Raw genomic sequence first — 21,345 nt, 5'->3', positions numbered from 1 at the left:
GAATACTAATCATAACAAACTGGGAAATTTAGAAAACGTGAGATTCATTAGTCTGATTTCTGAGAAAACCAAATAATGTTAAAATTAGCAAATTACTAAATACGTTAATTTGATTACCCATCAAGTATTATTCTTACTTATTGGTAAAATATATCCAAATTAACATTTAATGGTAATTATAATCATTTTCTTCTGCATATTTCAGTCTCGGAACAGAAAAGTACAAGTCAAAAGTGGTGCACAAGACCCTGAATCCCGTTTGGTTGGAGCAGTTCGATCTCCACCTTTACGAAGATCCTTATTTAGGCCAAGAATTGGAGGTCACGGTCTGGGATCGGGATAAAAGCCACCAAGATGACCTAATGGGAAAAACGGTAATCGATCTGACGACGCTTGAACGTGAGACGACTCATCGACTCTGGCGGGATCTCGAGGACGGCTCTGGCAGCATATTTTTACTGTTAACTATTAGTGGTACCACCGCTAGCGAAACGATCAGCGATTTAGCCGCTCACGAAGACACACCTCGTGAACGTGAGCAATTATACCAAAGATATGCTTTGGTGAACTCGTTGCAGAGGGTACGGGACGTTGGTCATTTAACAGTAAAGGTATCTATCTTTAAAAAATGGAGAAGGAGGAGAAAACTTAAGCTTAAAAATAGAATTAGAAAATTCAAAAATAGGAGATGAATATAGCTTTTTAGGACTAATTAAAAAAGGTTTAACTTTTTTTCCAAACTCATCTTTATAATCTTATTAAATATAATTGTCAACTGCACAGAAATTTACAATATGTATTTAAAATCTTTGGAAGTATAAATTTAGGATTCGTATCTCTTATATCTCTCGTTTATTACTTTCGATTTGTAGAATTCATAAAATGTATATTTATGATTCGTTCGTTATATAGGTATTCAGAGCACAAGGTCTCGCGGCAGCTGACTTGGGTGGCAAGAGCGACCCTTTTTGCGTCTTGGAATTGGTAAACGCAAGATTGCAAACCCAGACGGAATATAAAACGCTGGCTCCAAGTTGGCAGAAAATATTCACTTTGTAAGCCATCGTGACTATATAACCCATTTCAGTTTCAGAAGAGAATATAAAAAATATAACCTTTTTTATTTGTTTCTCATAGTAACGTGAAAGATATCAATTCGGTGTTAGAGGTGACAGTGTACGACGAGGACAGGGACCATAAAGTAGAGTTTCTCGGCAAAGTCGCCATACCTCTTCTAAGGATAAGGAACGGTGAGAAACGATGGTACGCGTTAAAGGACAAAAAATTGAGGGGTCGTGCCAAAGGAAATTCTCCGCAAATTCTTTTGGAGCTGAACGTGGTGTGGAACGTTGTCAGAGCATGTGTTCGAACGTTAAATCCCAAGGAGAAGAAGTACATGGAACCAGAGATAAAGTTTAAAAGACAGGTGTTTTTACGTAACGTTCTCAGGCTGAAGGCAATCATCGTTATCGTGATTGATATTGGAAAATACGTGCAGTACGTGTACTACTTTGATTCTATTTTCAATCTGTTTTAGAAATAGTCATGACATTTGTTACGTAAATCACATCGTATGTTTCGTTCATGAATTAAATACTGTTTGTCATTCGTCAAAACGACGATTAATAATTACTACGTTTCCTAGAATGCTATATTATTCATTTATTCATTAATTTTCTACATTAAAGTAGAGAGATATTTTATATATTAATCTACGTATATGTTATGTTTTAATCCTATTCGAAGATATTATGAAATTATTCAATGAATAATGGTGAAATTTTTTTTTGTGTTTTATTGTATCTTTAGGAGTTGCTGGGAATGGGAAAATAAAATGAGAAGCATCATCGCACTAGTCATCTTTATTTTGGGCTGTTACTACTTTGAACCTTACATGTTTCCTGGAGTAGCACTCCTTATCCTGTTAAAGTATTATCTGGTATGTAAACAAAGTAATCAGATCTTTTTACATTTTACCTCCAAAGCATTTTTCTAGATCACTTATCACCATCTCTATGAATTATTGACACTCTTACACTTACCTTATGTATTTGCTAATTCATTAAACTTGATTGCTAGCCTTAAGTACCTGCAAAAATCTAACATTCTACTGAATACTACTAAAACTTTTATTTAGTAATATTATCTGCAATATTTAATGCTGTAGATTAGAAAATGTCCCATTGAATAAGGTAATCTTATACATTGACTAAATTTCCTATTCTTGTTACTGCTACTTAGTAGAAATTACTATCTTCCTTGTTGAGCTAAATGAAATTAAAGTTAAAAAGCTATGTGACTAGAATGAATATACAGTTTGGTTGTCCTAAGTTTTAAATCTTTACATTTTTTAATATTTTTATAAAATTAGATATAGTAGTATTCTAGTATTTAGTACAGAATTGTTCAACAATGATATTTCAAAATTTATGCCTGTAAATTTTCAAAATTTTCCATAGAAATGGCTTACATAGTTTAGAGCAATTTTTACCCTATTTCTTCCATTTAGTATCTAATATATTGATCACTATTGTTATATCTTCTCAATGCTGGAGCTTGCTTATAAATAATAGACGCCAATAACCAATCAACCTTAAACACATGTAAGATAACACGTATGTAAATCATCTGCTTGACGACCTTTACCTGCATTGCTGCATGTCCACGTCCTTTGCTACCTGCCAGCTTTATGGAGATGGAAGCGGATTCAATCAATGGATTTCCGGACAGGTTGCGGTAATAACCGGTACGCCCTTATCGCATCAATCGAGTTCCCACTTCCACGACGAGGGTGACGAAGGTCCTACCACTCCTGGGGACGACGATGACGACGATGACGATAAGGACAAAGTAAGTATCTTCAGCGATTGTTATTTAAATTGTTATCGATATTTAATTTTGTAAAAGTTTATAGTTTCATTGAAAATTTGAAAAAAATTACATTTTTAATAGAATTTCATATGATTGTCTTATTTATTCTACAGTCAAAAGGTATTAGAAAAAGAAATTTGTATAATTTTATATAAATTTGAGTCATATGTTTCTGTAAAAAATTGAGAAGTTGGATTACCATTTGTTTTTAACACTGCTGCATAATAGCAAATTATTGTTTTTATAATGTCACAACTCATTATCAATTGAAATTACATTTCCTGTTTTGTAACACACCAGTTAAACAACTGTAATTTGTTTAATGATTGATGGTATTCTTCTGGAATAATAAAAGTTTATAATAGGTTCCTAGTTGCCAGTAGCTAAAGGCTCCTTTCAATGAATATTACATTTGGACGTATGTCACGAACGCGATAGGCAAGTATTTTGGTCTGGCGTTTTTCTCGTTTCAACCTCCGACCTATTCAAACGACGAATTGATGTGTGCCGATATTGGTCAAATCGATTTCATCGAGTTAAAGATTGACCTTGATCATACGTCCATACAGAAACGTACATACAGAATGTTATTACAGATGTAACATACAGAAAACATTTTATTATTATTACTAATTACTATTGGTATTACTATTATTTTAAATAAAATTTTTAATAAAAAATTAAGACCAAAATTTTATTTCTTCAGCATATTTTCTTATTCTTAGTAAATCTTCTTTTATCAGATTTTCTCTAAAATGGATTATTCTGGTTCTTCCTTTCAGGAAGAGAAAAAAAGTCTAAAGGAACGCTTACAAGCGATTCAGGAGGTGACCCAGACTGTTCAGAACTCGATCGGTTACATAGCCAGCCTCTGTGAAAGAGTGAAGAATCTCTTCAATTTCACTGTCCCTTATTTGAGTTATTTAGCTATGATTTTGGCGATCCTCGGTGTTGCTGTCTTGTATTTCATTCCACTAAGATACCTTATCCTAGTATGGGGCGTCAATAAATTCTCCAGGAAAATTGTCCGGCCTCACTCGGTTCCAAACAACGAGCTTCTAGACCTCATAACTAGAGTGCCCGATGACGAGGAGATCCTTAATTACAGGTCCGTTTAGAATTACTCTATAACTTTTTAAAATAAGCATCTTTTATTGAAGCTATAATGAATAAATCTTTTTTGATGAATGGCAATGTAGCATATATCAAAATTGACCAACAGAATTTATGTATATCTTCATTTCTTAAAAGTAAAAATATATTGTTTAGCAAGTAATATCAATTATTGCAAAGTTATAATTCAATTTTAATCTAAATATTTTTAGTGCTTAATTTAGACATTATGAATAAATGCACTATATTACAACAATTTTGTAAAGGTAAGAGATAATCTAGAATTTTCCGAAGATTTCTATCTTTATTATTTATAAATAATAATAAAATCTAAACATAAACATTTATTATATTTGTACTATGCTACTGTACTATATTATACATATAATGCTATAACTATTAATTAACAATACATTAAACAGGATGTACAATATAGCACTATATTATATATTATTAATTTGAAAGTATATAACAAAAAAAAATCATAATATATCTTTTTCAGAGAGTTGAAACCATTACCAACTGCCGATTGCGAGAAGAGCAGTACATCGGGTAGTCCAGGTGCGTCGAATTTAACGCGGAGGGAACAGAGGAAAAGGCACAAGGCCGCGTAGCAGCATGCCCCGCGGCCGGAAGTCGCGGGTCTACGATCACCGAGCATCCTGAGGACGGTCCTGCTGCGCCGTAAGATGCGCCAGCGAAAGGGATCAGCGGAGAATTCGGATGTGATCGACATAGACTGAGAAACGTTTTGTTTCCACTCGTAGTTGTCTAGCTAGGGGGGGATTTTCATCATTCTAGTTTCCAGTCTTATCTGGTCACGTTAAAAACACCTCGCGTGGTATATCTTCGAAGTCAGAGCTGTTTTATTCTCAGTGAGAGTAGTTTTACATCATATTATGAAGAGAAATAGGAAATAGATAAGATATAGTTAGAGGATGAAAGAGATCAACCACCAGATGGTCGAGTTCACTGCAATAAGAAAGAGAAAAGAAGATTGTAATCACAATATTCAGAAGGACTTCCGCATTTTTATAGCATAAGATATTCAAAGCTTCAACTATATTCGGTAATTAAATACGTATATCCGTAATATAAAGTCGCTAGATACGTTTAACGAACGCGCTGGAAACATCTGTCAATGTTTACCAAGCGATATTTCTCACGACGAAATCTCCGGGACATACCATGCAAAATTGTTATTAGATACTCTTTCGATTCGATAGTTGGAACGTGTCGACGCAGAAATACATAGAGAACTTTGTAAAAAGAAGCAAATGATGTCTTTTCAACTATATAGTATCTCTGGAATGTAAACGTGCGGCACATTAGTAGTTGTATCGAACGACTCGGCTATAATGGTGTTGGTGAGTCTGTGTGAATGTTCGTCGACAAGGAAGTCAAAATGAAAGTTGTAATTTCCCAATAACACTCTCATGAAATTAACGACAGTAAAATATTGAATTTTATTCTGAATATATAATATCTATTTCCTTGAAAATTAAAAAATTCCATAAATTCGAATGAAACGAGTTTAACAAACATAACGTCAAGCAAGGAAACAAGTTGCGATAAATTATCGTTTGACTTTCCTTTTTGAGAAAAAACGAAGGAAAACACGAATAGACAAACGTTTTTGAAAGTATATATATCTCGTTTGAACGGAAGAACCGCGTTTCTAATGTATCAAAACTCAACGAAGAATGTGCGTTCGATAGCGGTATATTAGCTAACAATATCGACGGAGAAGAGATACCATAGTTATTTCAAGAAGAAAAACAAGAAAAATACGCGAGAATAATTCCCACTAACGGGTTATCCTCGTCGATCCGTTTCGTCCATCGGTGTCGTAGATATAGCTGCTACACAATCGTTACCAGTGACAGAGAGAGAGAGAGAGAGATATTAACAAGTTTAAAAGAAAAAAAGAAGAAAAAATATAAAAAAAGAAAGGAACAAAAAAAAACAAATATAGTTATTCTACGGCGGTCTTATTTAGCCGACAAAATTCGCTCGACGAGTTGTTTCTTCCATTTCAAGAACGACGAATAGAATCAGTTATTCAACATTCACACATCTAAACTTTATTCGATATACTATATTATTGTAAAAGAAGAAAGTAATAACAGTTCGATCGGTATATGTAGTCTGTTCTTATTCGAGTCTTTGTGCTACCTCGTGCTGTAATTATCGCGTTATAGTCTTACGATTGTAATTTTACTATTCAACGATCGCCGAGGAGCTATTCGTCGTTCGTGAAATCAGTTTATTATTTAGTCTTTTACCGTTGAGACTTCTCGAAGTGTCCTAATGTTATTTTATTTAAATAGTATTTAATATTATCGAATTCTTCGTTCCAACGCACACTGTCACGCGTTCATTCGCCTCCTCGAGCATGAATACAATAAAATTAACATATGCTATAACGAGCATCTTTGCGTGTGGAAAATTGTAAAAAGTGACAGAGTTTCTCTTTACGGTTGAATGATAGAATTTTATTACAACTATTTACGTTATAACCAGGAACATATCGCAGTTTAAATAAAAGGAAAATATTCAATTTCTAATAGAATCGTGCTGGGTAATGGCATTATGCGATTTCTTTGTACAAATCATGGTAATTAACGAAGAAACCGTAGAAAATATTAGTCGTGCGTGAAGATGTTCGGAAGAAACCGGAAAAAAGCATAGAAAGGGGCAGAAAGTTTCTCCGACCAGTTGTATTACTATTTTTATAACAATAATAGTTGTCGCTGTCCTCGTGACAATAGTTTGTAGCTCTTGCGATTAAATAACGTTCCAGCCAGATCTCGTAACTTTCTTCATTGTGAATATTACGCTGCGTTCTTTTTATACCGGTTTTTCTCTCATTGTGTAATCATCATCATAATATTGTCTCTGTAAAAAGGAAAAACCACGTTACTTCCGTTATTTATGTTCCATTTCCGGATAGTTACGAGCTCGCGTTGTCGCAAAAGCAATAATAGCCGAATAAAGATATTAATATTACAATTTTAAAAGTTGTACATCAAGTGTTATATGAAAAATATCGTAAAATTATGCGATGACTAGCATGCGACTAGTAAAAGATCCATAAAATAATTATAAACGAAATTTTGTATTTTCGAGTACGTTTTAAGGAATTTATTATAGAGTAAAATTTGGCTAATTAGCGATCTGTCAAATGAATATGGGTAAATCTGTCATGGCAAACATGCTTGAGGAGGGAGGCAAAACGCGTTGAATTAATTATTCCTAACCGCGATTTTACGGTTCGTGCCAGCCGATGAGAAAGCTGAAAGGAGAAGGAGAGATATCGCTGATCCATTTTTTCGCTTTTCTAACTCGGAACATCGCGACATCGCCATTTTTTTCCAAGTCTTTCGCTATCGTTTTTCTCGCTGTTTCTTGTATTCGTATGATCGTGAGGTTCATGATGTCAGTAAAATCACAAGTGTTGTAAAAGAAAATTGTACCTTTCGAGTACATTTTCACTCATATTTGACCCTTTGAAGCGTTATAAATATTTTTTATATTTCATTCAAAGTTTTTATCTCTTTTTTAATACATTTGTATAATATTTTTATATATTCAATTATACATATTTTATTTTTTGTATATTTATAAGGATACAGAGATACAATTATATTGTTGAATTTATAAATCTGCAATTTTAACTTAACTGTATAAAACAAATTTATTATAGCTGCTTAGTACAGTCTTTTAAAATGCAGTTTGTGTTAAGATAAAAATTTTAGATGATTGAAAAAGAAGTTACTAACAGACTGAAATTATCTTAAACAATTAATTCATGTAAACACACAGAACATTTTTTAACATTTAAATTTATGAACTTACATAATTTTAATATCCTGTACGCATATTTACATATTTATATTCGAAATATTGAAAGAAATTATAAAAATTAGTAGAACTAGAATTAGTTGTTAAATTATTAAAATTAAATAGTAGATACTAAAATTATCCTAGCTAAATCGTCGTTAAATAACATGATCGGTCAACTGTGAAATTGACGAATCGTAAAGGAATCGTAATTGAAATCATGACTGAAAGTTCCGTTAACGTAATTCTATCCCCATCTTCCGTATTTTATCTTAGTAGGGAATTAAAGAAACCGGACTATAGCCGGAAGTAGTTCGCGCTTCAAAGGGTTCAAATGTAAGTAATATCGGCCATAAGTATTCAGACAACTCTTGATACTTAGTACAAATTAGATGCATTTCACTGTTTTTATTTTTGTTATAAATGTGTTATTTCATTCGCGTTACCTATGTTTTATAACGTAAAAAACTAAATGAAATAAAATTTATTTGAATTATTTAATAAAATCTCATGGGTCGATAAAGGAGGTACTACTATTTATCGTTCACTGTCACGCGTTCCTACATTCTTTTGTTTATATATGACACTTTCGGCCAATACGCGTGCTTAACTTTACGATCGTGTTGCGTTTGCTAACAACCAATCAGGCTAGTATTTCTTCCACAGGACTTTCTTTGAATTCAGCAGTATAACTAAGTGTCTTAAATATGTACATACCTATGGTCAACAGTGCATAGTAACGTTCATCGCCGATTTTGGGCCTGAGTCGAGGGATAAAATGTATAATACAGAACACACTGAACACTTACACGTGAACGTGAGATACATACGAAAAGCGAGGGAAAATTAGGCGATTCTTTCTATTATGTAGAATCTAATCAACGAACTTTCTTCGTAAGTGAAAAACTTGTGATATTGCAAATCAATTTCATTGTGTTTAGGTCGAGAGATGTAGAGCGTGTGATTTAAAATTTCGTGACTATAGCTAAACAGAAACTTTTCTTTTTTATAGATCTTAGTTTAGCTTCGTTTTATTATAAGACGGACAATCAGAAGTATGAGTCGATTATTGAATTTATTGGTGTTGATTTTCGGGATTTTAAATCACATAGCTGATAAAGTTGGTATGTTTTCTATAGTTATTCCATACGACATTCCTTGTATTGAAATTGTGTGGGTACGTGGATTCACTTTTCCATTTATGTTTTCCATGAAATTGTGAGAATATATTCTCTTGGTAAATTTTGGTAAAATGCTTTGTAGTTAGATAAAAGGAAAATTTAAGTAATATATAAACAATGATGTGGATAACAATTCATTGTATTCTTTTTAAAAAGATTATAATGTGTAGTGTGCTCATGCAATTTCAGTTTTCACGTATTTGCTAACATTTAATCACATTGAAGCGTCGGTTGTTAAATATTAAAAGAATATACAAAGCACACTCTACAATAGTAAATATGATTACCAATGATAATCGTTGTGACCATAAGCAATAAAATACTGAAAACAGGAAAGGTTCGGAACAATTAATGTTAGTGACTACTAGCAACGCTTATGTAACAGATTAACACTAAACAGGTCACTAACCTTGGTAATGAATAATCGCTTGTAATGGAACCGATTATTGAAGAATCTACTTATTGTCAATTATTTCCGGTACTGACAATTCGGAAACTATAAACTTTCCAATACTGGACTACATATATTTGTATTGCCTTCATAGTCATACTTATTCGTTCAATTATTAAGTTCCATAACTTAAAATTAATTTACAATTACAACATGCGATTTAAATTATCCAAAAGCTAGATAACTACAAATAAATAATAATAAAATTACAGTTTCTAAAGATAGTGTGAGTATCGATCGACGCTTCAAGAGAAACTATTCGCGTTCTACACCGTGGTTTTTCTACTCTTCCAATTTTGTACTTCCAACAAGGTGTATAAGATATTTCAAAAACATTGCTTTCTCAATTTTAAAAGAGACATTTTCCTCCGTATAAGCATCTCACCGACAGAGAAGGAAAATAGTTTTCTACGTCTGCTCTTGTAATTTGAGCCGTTTCTTTCGGAACACGGTTGTTCAAGCGCAAACAGGGAAACGTAAAAAGATACGAGCGGTCATACATTCACGCGTATATTCATTATTATCTCGTGCACGCACTTTCAAGTTTGCATGCTCCAGTTTCTTCGTGTTATATGAATCTTCATTAAAGTGTCTTAGTCGTTAAGAGGAAAGCAAGGCCGAAAACAGAGAGAGAGAGAGAGAGAGAAAGAGAGAAAAGTCAGGACGAATTTGATTTCCACGAAATCACACGAGGGCGCGTGTATTTTTCCCGAATTCTGTCCTCTGGATGAATGTTTTTTCTATTCCCAAAACTCCATTTTATTTATTATTGGTCGTTAAAAAAGTTCGTAGTGCTTTTATTATAAATAGAGTATAGATTTTTATGCATTTATGGAAAATTTGGAAATGCAACAAAAATATATAAAATGTTTAAAGTATAGTATCCTCTACAATATTTAATAGGTAAAACAAATTCTTATTCAAATTGCACTTTCTTAATTATATTCGTAAAAATGTGAATTTGCATGAATATACGTAGTCTGATTATGTATTTTTTTCAAATAATGAAACGAATAAATATTATTCTTAGTTGGATACTAAAGTGAATTAAAGAGAAATATCGAGAATTCGTTAATGAACTAAATCTTTCTTAACTTTCGCTACGAATTCTCCAATTCTTCAAATATAAATTATACAAATATAAATATAAATTATAAATTACAAGTTTCTACATGTTTCAATTCAATTCGATTTTATTTACTTTTATCGTAGTTGAACGATGAAATGATAGTGATCCAGATGGCAGATCGATCGACAATGCTCCGCACAGGTCTGTTCCATAGGACAAACGAACATTAAATTTAAGATAATTAGATAGAGTTTAAAACACAATTTGTGATTCGATCGGTGCATTAATCGAGTAATCGAAATTGAAGTCACGTGTAAAGCAAAGAAGGTTCGGACCAAGTCCAGATCGGTTGATCTCGATCGTACAAAAATAAATTAGAAAAACAGACAAAAAAGAGTGAAAACTGGAAGAAACGAGAATAAAGACAAAGCGATAAAATGTATAGATATAATCATTAATATATTATTGTATTAAATTATATATATACACACATGCATATACATATATGACTGTTATTTAGATCGAATTCTGGAACTTGGTCGGCATTCTCAGTGTTTCCGACAAAAATGTACTTACGACAAAAGGTGATAAGATTCATTATTATATTCATAAAATTAAAAATAAAGAAAACTTTTAATATCCAATACCATTTTTATTCAGTTTCCAGGAAGATGTCTACTGAAAAATACAATTTTCAATTTCTCAAGAATGCAATTTTTATATTCAACACTGAAATTTTTATCCTTTATAAAGTAAGAGCAAGAAAGGAAAGAGGAAAAGCATGACAACATCAGATAAAACGATTCTTCGTTTAACTCTAAGGACAATTTTTCAATATATTTCCTTTATAAATCACAATCTCTTTTCTTTGATCATTTAAGTAAATTTTAGAAATACAATAGAAAATTTTTAGGAAAGTTATTTTCCAATTATATCTATCATTTCTCTACCGACATGCCATTGAGAGAACTACATTTCTTTTTATGCTAATTTGAGCAATTTTTGGTATATACAAATATGCGATAAGCCGGCTCGTTGAGTCGTTGGTAAAGAACGGCATCTGGAATGGCGAAAGTGAAACTATAACTGAAGTTGTGAGTATAAGACCCATAGGATGCTGACTCACATTTCCATTTTTCCTTCCTCTCTTTGAGAATTCCTTCGGTACAGTATGACGCACTCCGCTAACACAATTTCCTTTGTTCCTAACAGGATTTGACCCAATTTGTTGGTCTTTTGTTAATAGGACAGAAAAGAATAAGCATGCTGTCACTATTAAAACGGAAAAACTCTTTTCGATTTGTAGCGGAAAACAGCAACAGCAAATATTTAATTTAAAAGAGATTCAAACATTTATAATAAAACCATTATATTAAATAAAAAAAATGGAAACATGTTCATTGAACTAATTAAATCATTGCAGTACTTATTAATTATTTCAGTAGTAATTATTAATGTATTAATTATATTTTCAAAAGAAATGATACTTTATATCTATTACAGTTGTTTTTTATTAAAAAGATTTTTTTGTAGAAATACTTACTTAATTGATCCAAGTGCTTTTATAATTTCTATGCTAAAATATTGAAATATTTATTTTGTAACAAAATAATAAGAATAGTTACTTGTAGGAATATCTCAATTTCTTAATACCTCCATTAACATTGAGGAAGCGACTATTATTTAAGAAACTTTAGAGACACATTTCAAACCAGTTTCTTGATGACCACGAAGGATTCTTCATTCATAGGAAGAAGATCCGTGTTAGATGAGTGTCCTAGACCTTGCGCGAGGGTGAAAGTCGAGGTCGTGATCGTCTCGGTGATTTGGATCTCATTGAGGAAGCATCGATCCAGCTGTCTAAGTACAGATATTTCTCCTCGGAAAGTATTAAATGACTAAGATAGATGGAATTCAATTCCTATGATAAATTAATTTATTTAATGAAATACTATATTCTGTATTAATATGTACATATTTTCTTACTTCTAATTTGAAATGAGAAAATAAAAAATCTACACTTTCTGTTATTAATTTAAATACTTCTTTTTTCTTTCCAATATAAAACTCTTATAATAAATTGATTTATGCATTGGAACATGATTTTTGTATAAAGGTACTTTTTCAATTTATTGATGAGTATTATTTTAGCTAGAAAACTTAGGTTAAAATATTACATTAAATAAAAAGAGGTTAAAGAACATGAAAAACGTACTACAAAAAAATTTTGCAGTGTCATCATCATCAAAGAAGTCAAAACATATTGCACAGCTGCCATCAACCACTTTTCCTCCAATCAGACACTTTGAAACCTATTCCACCATCTAAAAAATCACATAACAGGTATACATTATAATTTTTATATATCAACTAAATTATATAATAACTTTCCATCTATGCGTTCAATTTCTAAGTGAATAAAACGATAATAAACCGAAAAAGACAAATGCCACATTTTGTCACTGTAATAATATTTTAAACAAGCAGTGGATCATGGATAGAAAGAAACTTTCACGACAGGAAGAGATATTTTGTAACTTGTGAGAACCTGAATTCGCTTTTTTTTATGCCGTGGGCCTGGTGGCCATGTTCGCCCCGCTGAAATTTTCATATACCAATAGAAAGTTATGAGTACGTCCAGTTTTCACGATTCCATGAGCCGGATTCAACGGATACGTCGTGACAAATCGTACTCTATCTCTTTCCATCATGCCTCCTGACCTGGTAATCGTGATTTTCTAAATTGTTTGCTCTCCAGTAACACGTCTATCTCGTCTAGTCGCATTCTTGTAATTCTGTTCCTGCGAGCTGGTCGATTACTTTGATTTTTTGTAACTTCTGTAGAGAATATTTGATACCAGAGAATTATTGCAGTATAGTAGAGAGTAAATTGTTAGGAGAAGATTGATAATATTATTATCAATTAATGGACAACAATTTTGGATAAAGATCTTTTTTATAATAGGTAAATATAACATTAAAGTGGAGGAAATTTAGTATTAAATTGAATCCATTCTGCAATAGTGCTTTTGCTCTTTGATCTTCTTTTTTATGTTTAGTATACCATTTCATGTTTACTATACATATGTACTTCATATTTGTATAGAAAGTGATTTTTGGAGCTTCATCTGCGTGCAAATGTATAATAGTGAATTCATATAGAAACTTCTTTTATTTATTCATAATAATAACTTTATAACTTTAATAACTTTATAAATTGTCAGTTATAGGAGAAATTAACTTTTTTATCAATTAATGGCCAATGCTAATTCCTAATAATTAACAAACACATTCTGCGTCAGTTTAATTAATAAAATATTGACAGTCTCATAAAAATTCTCATTACACAATCTTATCATGGAATTTTACTTTGCATCAAATTTAATTCATTTCAATTTAGAATTATTATTTAATCCTATTACCACTTTCTCTCTATACATAAATTTTCTTATTTTTTAGGAACATCTACCCGAAATTTCCGATATCGAGAAAGACACTTTTGATCCTTATACCCTTTTAACCCTTTAACCCCAACATGTAGGCAACCAAATTGGTGATTACTCAATAAGTGTATAACTAGTAATAAATCTGAAGCTTTAATATTGAAAATTTTTGTACATATTAATATACTATGTAAAGAATTAAACTTAATACGGTATCCAAAGAGGTTGTGTGATATTTTGTATAAAATACAAAAATTATTAAAATAAATATAAAAATTGGATATTTTGCTATCCGATTGCTCATGCATTGCTAGGATTGAAGAGATTGGAGAGTTCTTATGATTCCCATGACCTCTACAAAGAGAAGTGGGTTTGATTCAACAGAAATACGAATGTGAAAGTAAGATTCCATTGCACCGATTCTTATTTATCTTTATACATGCGTATGGATAAACACACAAGAACAGGACACCACAGATATTTTTACACGTTTCAGCGGACGGACACATTCGAGGACCATTCCACGGAAGTGATTAGAAAACTTTCTCCACTGACCGTGACCTCGATCCGACTGACGTTTCGGTAACAACGAGAGGAAAGGCCACATAAGGCGAATTAGTGGCTACCACTAAGTTGCAACAGAGATAGCACATTGGTGATATGAAGAAAGTCGTTAGTGTTTAGTTCTGTAGGGTTCCTTTGTTCTATTGGATTTTTATGTAGCAGTCTTTTAACGTTCCCTTGATTAGGATTTATGAGTGTGAAATTTCAACGAAGGAAGCTCGCTCCCAGAAATTGATGGAAGGTAAAATGAAAAATAGCATCAAGGTGGTAGGTTTCCACGAATAACTTATTTTTCATCTACTCCCCATTAATGTAGCTTATAGTGAATATTTTCTTTTTGATAAATTGATGTTAAGTGAAATGAAACATAAAATGATGGTGTCATTCTTTTGAAAGAGTGATTATAAGGTAATTTTATATTGTAATTTTCACAGTATTGTTCACACTATCTAACATCGCTGAAGATTGAAGATCAATTTTATTTCTCATTTTTTACAAATTAGTTAACAGTTAATTAGCTAAAGTTAAAAATTTAATCTATACATTCAATTTAGATCTCAAAATTTGAATTTTTTCAGTGATAGAAATTAAATGAGATATTTTTCGTTAACAAAAGAAAGACTTGGAATTATAAGGAAGGAAATAAAATAGTAATATCGATAAGAGAATTGTAAAAGAGAAATCACTTGAAATTTGAAAGTTTCCAAAATTTACAATGTTGAGCAGTAATATGTTAAATTGGAATGCAATGTCATTAAATATTCAACAAACGCCAATGACATGGTCATCATATGCTTACGAATCTGTCGCGATATAATCAAATATTATTCAATGTCATGGAACGTGACTGACATGCGAACGTTTTATTACATGTGTATTAGGCCATTCAGGGAACGATGAGTTATGTTTTGAATGCACCGTAATAGTCTCGTGAGTAGAACCTTAATGCAATTCCTATTTATGTTCAATAAAATATTATTTGATACCTGATCCAAGTAATCACAGGATCGTTTATTTTATGGCATTTTATTTTATCAAGATTAATGTTTTAATAGATTTAATTCATTATTTGCATTTCAAATTTAGTTTTTAATTAAACGCTACATTTTAATTTTATATTTATACATAAAAATATTTTTTATTCTCAATAGAGTTAAACTATTCAAGTAATTTTGAACAATAGTAACATTGCAACACTAAATATTTATATTTAAAGTAATATATATTTATAACGCTATCTCTCATAATTTACAACACAGTGTTATAAAGATACTAAAAGAATGTAAAAGAATTGTGCAATTGGCAATGCAATTTTGCTCCTAGATATAAGTCTAATCTCGTAACTATCTGTATCGTGAAATGTCGACTTATACGGGTCAAGATCTTTCCCATGAGAAATTTTTATCGATTATTAAGTGTAACCTATCCCAGTATTTGTATACTTAAGTAAGCAAACACACCCAACTACAAAAATCATTTTTTCAAATCTTTCTCATTCATATATTTTTAAATACAATTTTCATTTATATATAATAACATTTTTATTAGTCCTTTTTATTATTATTAATGGTATATTTATTATTAAACAAATTTTTCATAGATTTTTTATGAATTTTTAGTTAAATCAAAGTTAATCTTTTGATAAAGAAAGGCAATATCCTTTTTGATTGGGTTGTCCGTTTGCAAAAATCATTCTAGATATTGGAAACTCATCGCAAACGAAAGTTTAATGAGTTTAATCAGCCCGCGACAGAAATCATAGAAGCTCGATCAGATGCTCGAGATTCTTCGCGAAGAACGAACTTTCCGCAAACAGGATAACCCTATGTAATGAAATGGTAATTGAATAAGAATCCGTTTAGTTTTCTTCTGCCTACAGCTTCATCAAGACCGAGAATAAATTATACGTTAATCCTGTTTAAAAACAGCATTCGTAAAAACGAGTTTCTACACTAACAAATTGCCTAACAATGCTCACCATTACTTGGATTTCTTTCCCTTGTTGAAGAAAAATTACAATAATTAAGTTAAGTAGTCGTCTTAGAATATTTAGATTAAAGGGCTATTTAGAGATCTAACAAATTCTCTTATCTTCCATGCTTCTCCCTAAAAAAAAAAAATACGTGACTTTAATCTATATCTTTTATATTCCAAAGGATTATATTTTCATCCAATAATCTTCTAAATATATTGCAAATATTTAGAAATAGATGTGAAGAGTTGTAAATAACAATTAGGAACGGCAATAAAGAATTGAAAAATATCCGTACTGCTTCTATAAGAAAATAATAATAGGAATACAAACTATTAAAAAAGGTTAAACGTAAGTAAAATCTCACAGTTCTTCGTTAGTCTATACTATTGTTCTCCATTTCTGTAATTGTTATTTGGCCGCATATTTCAATTACACGCGCAACGAGCGCGTGACGCAATGCGAATTAAAATTCCAAGTCGAAGGTTTCACGTTACGTGATCCACTTTTCTATATGAACATCAGACGAATTTCGTTACCCAAGCAAATTTTGCTGAAAAAGGCTGTACCAGTGGAATTGATTCCATACAAGGAAGTTAGAGTTTAGCATTGTTACGCGACTGACCTTTATCGTAGCTGAAATTCCGTCTGTTTGAGTTTCTCGCGGGGTGTGTATTTTGTATTTTGAACGCTAGAGCGTGTGTTTGTGTTGTAACGCTAGAACTGCCAACCTAGAATGTGTACCTAAATATGTTATACATAGTTAATTAAGTCACTAGTAGTTAATTAAAATTAAAGCAACATAATAATAACATATAAGTATATATAATCAAGTTCCTGTACCAATAACAGTAAACTTTAATATTATCAAAAATATTTGAATGTTTTTAATAATTACGAAAATAAAAGATTTGACTGATCATTTTGATTGATTTGGTAGTTATAATATTAATCTACGTACATATAAAGAAAAAACGGTTCTTTATAGATAAATATGTGAAATATAATAAACTAGTACATATGATATATATATTAGTATTATAGTATATAGTATTTATCCTCAAAATTTAATTATTCAATAAAAGTAGATTTGTATACTCTAGTCATCAGAAAAGAAATTATTGTGTTGTTTGATCCTAACCTACATTTTATTATAGCTCGACTGAAATTTTCAAAAAGTTTCCTGTTGCTCGAGTAGGATAATCTGCCGATAAAATATGATACGAAGAAATCTGATTGTGGCTACATTGTGTTTATTAGTAATTGTATGGATTTCACTTACATTCTATCATATATTTGATTATTGCGTGCACACTGCACTACTGTAATTATGCTAGATACTTTATTTTAAGGAACGGATTGTATGTATAGAAGTTTCTTATGTATGAATAATGAAAATAGATTAAATATTTGTTACTATGTCGTTATATGGAATAATTCCATAATTCGTGTCGAGGTAACAAATACTTTATACTTTAAATATTAAAGATTCATGATGCTTTTGAGGTATTTGAAACTGTTTCGTAACACATATCTAGATAGAGTACCTAAACTATATGAGGTACTCAAGGTTACTAGATACATACTGTATGTTAAAGTCACTAGTAGTTGAAGTATCTAAAGTATGCAAGTGTTATATCCAAATATCTCATGCATCTAAATAATTAAGATATGGTCGCGCACAAAAATAAATGGGCAGGTAGTGGAAATAGATATCAACGAAGTTACGTTAAATTCAGCTTGTTTACGTAAAACTGTAAATATTAATTTCAGTTATTGATTAAATAATCTATGTACTTTAAGGGTATATGATAAATAAAACTTAACTATGCAACACTAGCACTAGCCCGATTAAACCTCTTCAATACCTAAGTATTTCTACTACTTGTTCACTTATTTTTGTCCATAACCATATCTCAAAATATTTCATATTTTGATCAACCGATACATTGAATAACAAATAGAATATTTTCGCATTAGAAAATATTTATTAAAATACAAAACACTTTCAGGCTAATGTATAGCTCTTCATTACTATATAAATTAGTCGTCACCTATTCATAAACCCAATCATTGGTCATAGAAGGATCACGGCGCGCCGCTGCGAAGGATGCTTATAGAGCTCAAGGAAGGTTTACCCTGACTGTCCCTGACCCACTTCCGGTCAAGTTCATTGCTCATCCACAGCGCGGCGCGTTGACCTCACCTTGTACGCGTGCCGATCTTCTCTCTTCCTGATTCTTTCCCCTGCTCTTTGCTTACCTGTCGCTATTCAATCTGTACGCCTACGAATCTCCAGAACCAACACACGACGATGATGGTAACTAATTCATTCTGTTTAGTGTATCCAAGTCGTGAAAATGGCAGAGTAAAACGGAACTTTTTCTTATAATTTAACACGCAAATAAATATACGCTTACAAAGTTTAAGTGGCAGAAATTAAGATGTTCGAAAAATTGAAAAATCAAGAAGATATGTAAATATAGGCTCTGGTCATGCTCCTTTTTTGTGCTTATGGTCGTGTTCCAATGCGGTGAAAGTTTTTTGCGGCTTCGAGAACTGCACAAGTTACGTAAAATACTTTTTAAGGCTGAACAATTTGTGGGAATTTTATATACCTATTCACAGGGATATTTTGTTGCCCTGTTTTTTGGTTAATAAGTATTTTGTTAGATAATAAATGAGTTAAGGGAAAAAGTTCCGATACTACTTTTTTATTTTCAGGTTAACAGAGATTCTAAAACATGGTAGATCTTGTTCTTCCTAACTAATCATATAAGTTAAAAGCAGCACGAAAATTTTTAATGGTGGATTGTAATTGGGAAGCATCAGTTTTAGAAAGTATCTTTCACTATGACTCATTCTGCTTTTTCCATTTTTCTTCTTCAGAGAATTGAACCATATCAACTACACATTTTTATAGAAAACAACAAATCACTGAGGTAATAAAAAACAATAATGTATAGAAACTCAATCTTTAAAGTCAAATAAACCAAATGGAAATATTTTATTACAGCAATTAGTATCTGGAACAAGGTAATTACAATCTCATCCTTTACGATTTACCGATTCATTGATCGAGGTCAAACATAACATCATATTATAATGCTATGTAATGATCGCATATTAATATAATATTAATTGTTTGATCCAAATTTAACTTATTTCAAAATATTTTCCATATCTCTGAAATTAGACTTTAGTAATGGTTATGTAAAAAATTACCCATGACCTTGACAGCGTATCTCAAGATCATTAACCTCAGAGAGTTAAGTCGTTTCGTAAATAATTATCAAGCAATTAAGTCATACATTTTTTTCTAAAGAGTAGTATCTTAATCAGAGAAGCAGGACAGATTTACCAAATGGCCTTTTTTTATCAAGATGGCGTTATAACACGCGTTAAAAACACCATAAAAGATAATTAACTTAATTGCCGCTTCGTAATCCGTTCGTGGTAAGGCAATGAATGCGTGTAACGCGCTTCACTTAAGATAAATAGTTGTCCATTCTAATTTTAATCGTTTAAAACGAGTTGATACACGAAGATAATATTCATTCGAGACAATCAAGTACAATCAGCCCAATTCAACGGTAGAGTTCGTCGACGTTAACGTAATCACGAAAACAATAACATAATTACTCAAGTAGTCTGTAATTTTAGTTGAAGAGGCTAACATTCTTGCATGCCATAACTTTTCGAGCTGTACTTCGTTATTACCTAAATTAAACAATTCTCGTCGTCTCTCTCTTCGTTACATAGCTTTTAGTGCAGTTTAATTGGAATGTGGCACAGTAGCGTGCAATTTTTGAACGTAGAGTAATATCAAATGCTATCTATGTACATGTATACAATATTTCTAAGTTTTATTATATAATATATTTTTTAAATATAATGTCTTTAAAATATTTTTGACAAAACTTGTTACACAATTTCTTACTATTTTCAGAACATTTTATAATTTGTTTTTGAATTTAGAAATGGAATTCTAGGAATTTAGTAGGGAAAAGTAGAATAGGTTTGCTTGTGGTCACGTAGTCGGACATCAAGTTCTCCGCTTATAAATTATTTTCTACGAGGAAATCTAGAAATTTCTTAAATTTATATTTCAAACTTTTTGGATTTGTAGCCTAATTTTAAGAGAATTTCAACAAACTTTTTATAATTGGTAGTTTGACTTTTCAAAATCTTTCTTTCTCAAGATCAACTACTTAAAAAATCCAAATTTAATGATCAAAGAATTTAATTAATTATTAAATTGGACGACGCAAAAATTACTGTAACTATTCTACGGTATTACAGTACTGAAAATGTAATGATACATGCAATTATTAATTAAGAACATAAACAGGTCGTTTCATTTTTTTTATAACAACTTCTTCGAGCTCGTGGCGCTTAAGAAAGAGATTAAGGTTTAAGTTTTTTTATAATTTCCACCAGTATACGCCTCCCAGCAGTAGATACCCGTAATTTCATTGTTTCTTTAAAGTAGTCGCAAATTGTATTTTTTTTTTTTTTTTTATATTCTTTCAACCAAAGTTGTTAGTAGTAAAGAAAATGAAAATGGAAGTTCTGTGAAAAGCATCGAACACCATTTGTAAAATATTGTCGTCACTCTTAAAAGATCATCTTGCGCTACGTGTTTGCCGAAACGAGTCTTTATTGTGCAATTGTAATTGAATGTACAATGATGGAATACTTGAAATGATTGAGAGAATATGAATGGATAAAAAGATGATGGATATTGTCGTAGAAATGACTGCAGAAAATGAAACATGGAAATGTCTTTTCTTTTTGAAGATTATGTATTGACAGTTAAACTTCTGTGGTAAAATGTA

General features: G+C 31.3%; 1 protein-coding gene and 2 long non-coding RNA genes across 12 annotated transcripts in view; 2 read left to right on the top strand and 1 right to left on the bottom strand.

Moving 5' to 3' along the window:
* Mctp (multiple C2 domain and transmembrane region protein) overlaps positions 1-11,172 on the top strand; it is a 41,961-nt gene extending 30,789 nt beyond the window's left edge. For 4 of the 9 annotated variants that reach the window (XM_072021983.1, XM_072021981.1, XM_072021978.1 and 1 more), the window contains 7 exons: positions 206-611; positions 913-1,055; positions 1,138-1,497; positions 1,810-1,939; positions 2,686-2,850; positions 3,654-3,979; positions 4,487-11,172. In XM_072021983.1, the coding sequence (XP_071878084.1) occupies positions 206-611; positions 913-1,055; positions 1,138-1,497; positions 1,810-1,939; positions 2,686-2,850; positions 3,654-3,979; positions 4,487-4,598 (1,642 nt within the window). In that variant the 3' untranslated portion in view covers positions 4,599-11,172. The remainder of the gene's footprint in view (positions 1-205; positions 612-912; positions 1,056-1,137; positions 1,498-1,809; positions 1,940-2,685; positions 2,851-3,653; positions 3,980-4,486) is intronic. The other 5 variants (XM_072021984.1, XM_072021982.1, XM_072021979.1 and 2 more) reach the window with 3 other exon arrangements.
* Positions 11,173-15,340: 4,168 nt separating this feature from the next.
* On the top strand, positions 15,341-16,797 carry LOC139997918 (uncharacterized). Its single transcript, XR_011803151.1, has 3 exons — positions 15,341-15,465; positions 16,155-16,569; positions 16,740-16,797. It is a non-coding gene; the product is annotated as an uncharacterized lncRNA (long non-coding RNA).
* Positions 16,273-18,105, bottom strand: LOC139997915 (uncharacterized). 2 transcript variants are annotated; one of them, XR_011803148.1, is made up of 5 exons: positions 17,790-18,105; positions 17,133-17,251; positions 16,875-17,017; positions 16,514-16,641; positions 16,273-16,358 (listed from the first exon to the last, which is right to left on the bottom strand). It is a non-coding gene; the product is annotated as an uncharacterized lncRNA (long non-coding RNA). The 2 variants fall into 2 exon arrangements; XR_011803147.1 differs by having other exon boundaries at positions 16,330-16,414.
* Positions 18,106-21,345: the final 3,240 nt, after the last annotated feature.

Source organism: Bombus fervidus, chromosome 2 (assembly GCF_041682495.2).
Source record: "Bombus fervidus isolate BK054 chromosome 2, iyBomFerv1, whole genome shotgun sequence".
NCBI lineage: Eukaryota > Metazoa > Arthropoda > Insecta > Hymenoptera > Apidae > Bombus > Bombus fervidus.
The sequence above is the reverse complement of the archived record's forward strand: the minus strand, read 5'-3'. Positions and strand labels throughout refer to the sequence as shown.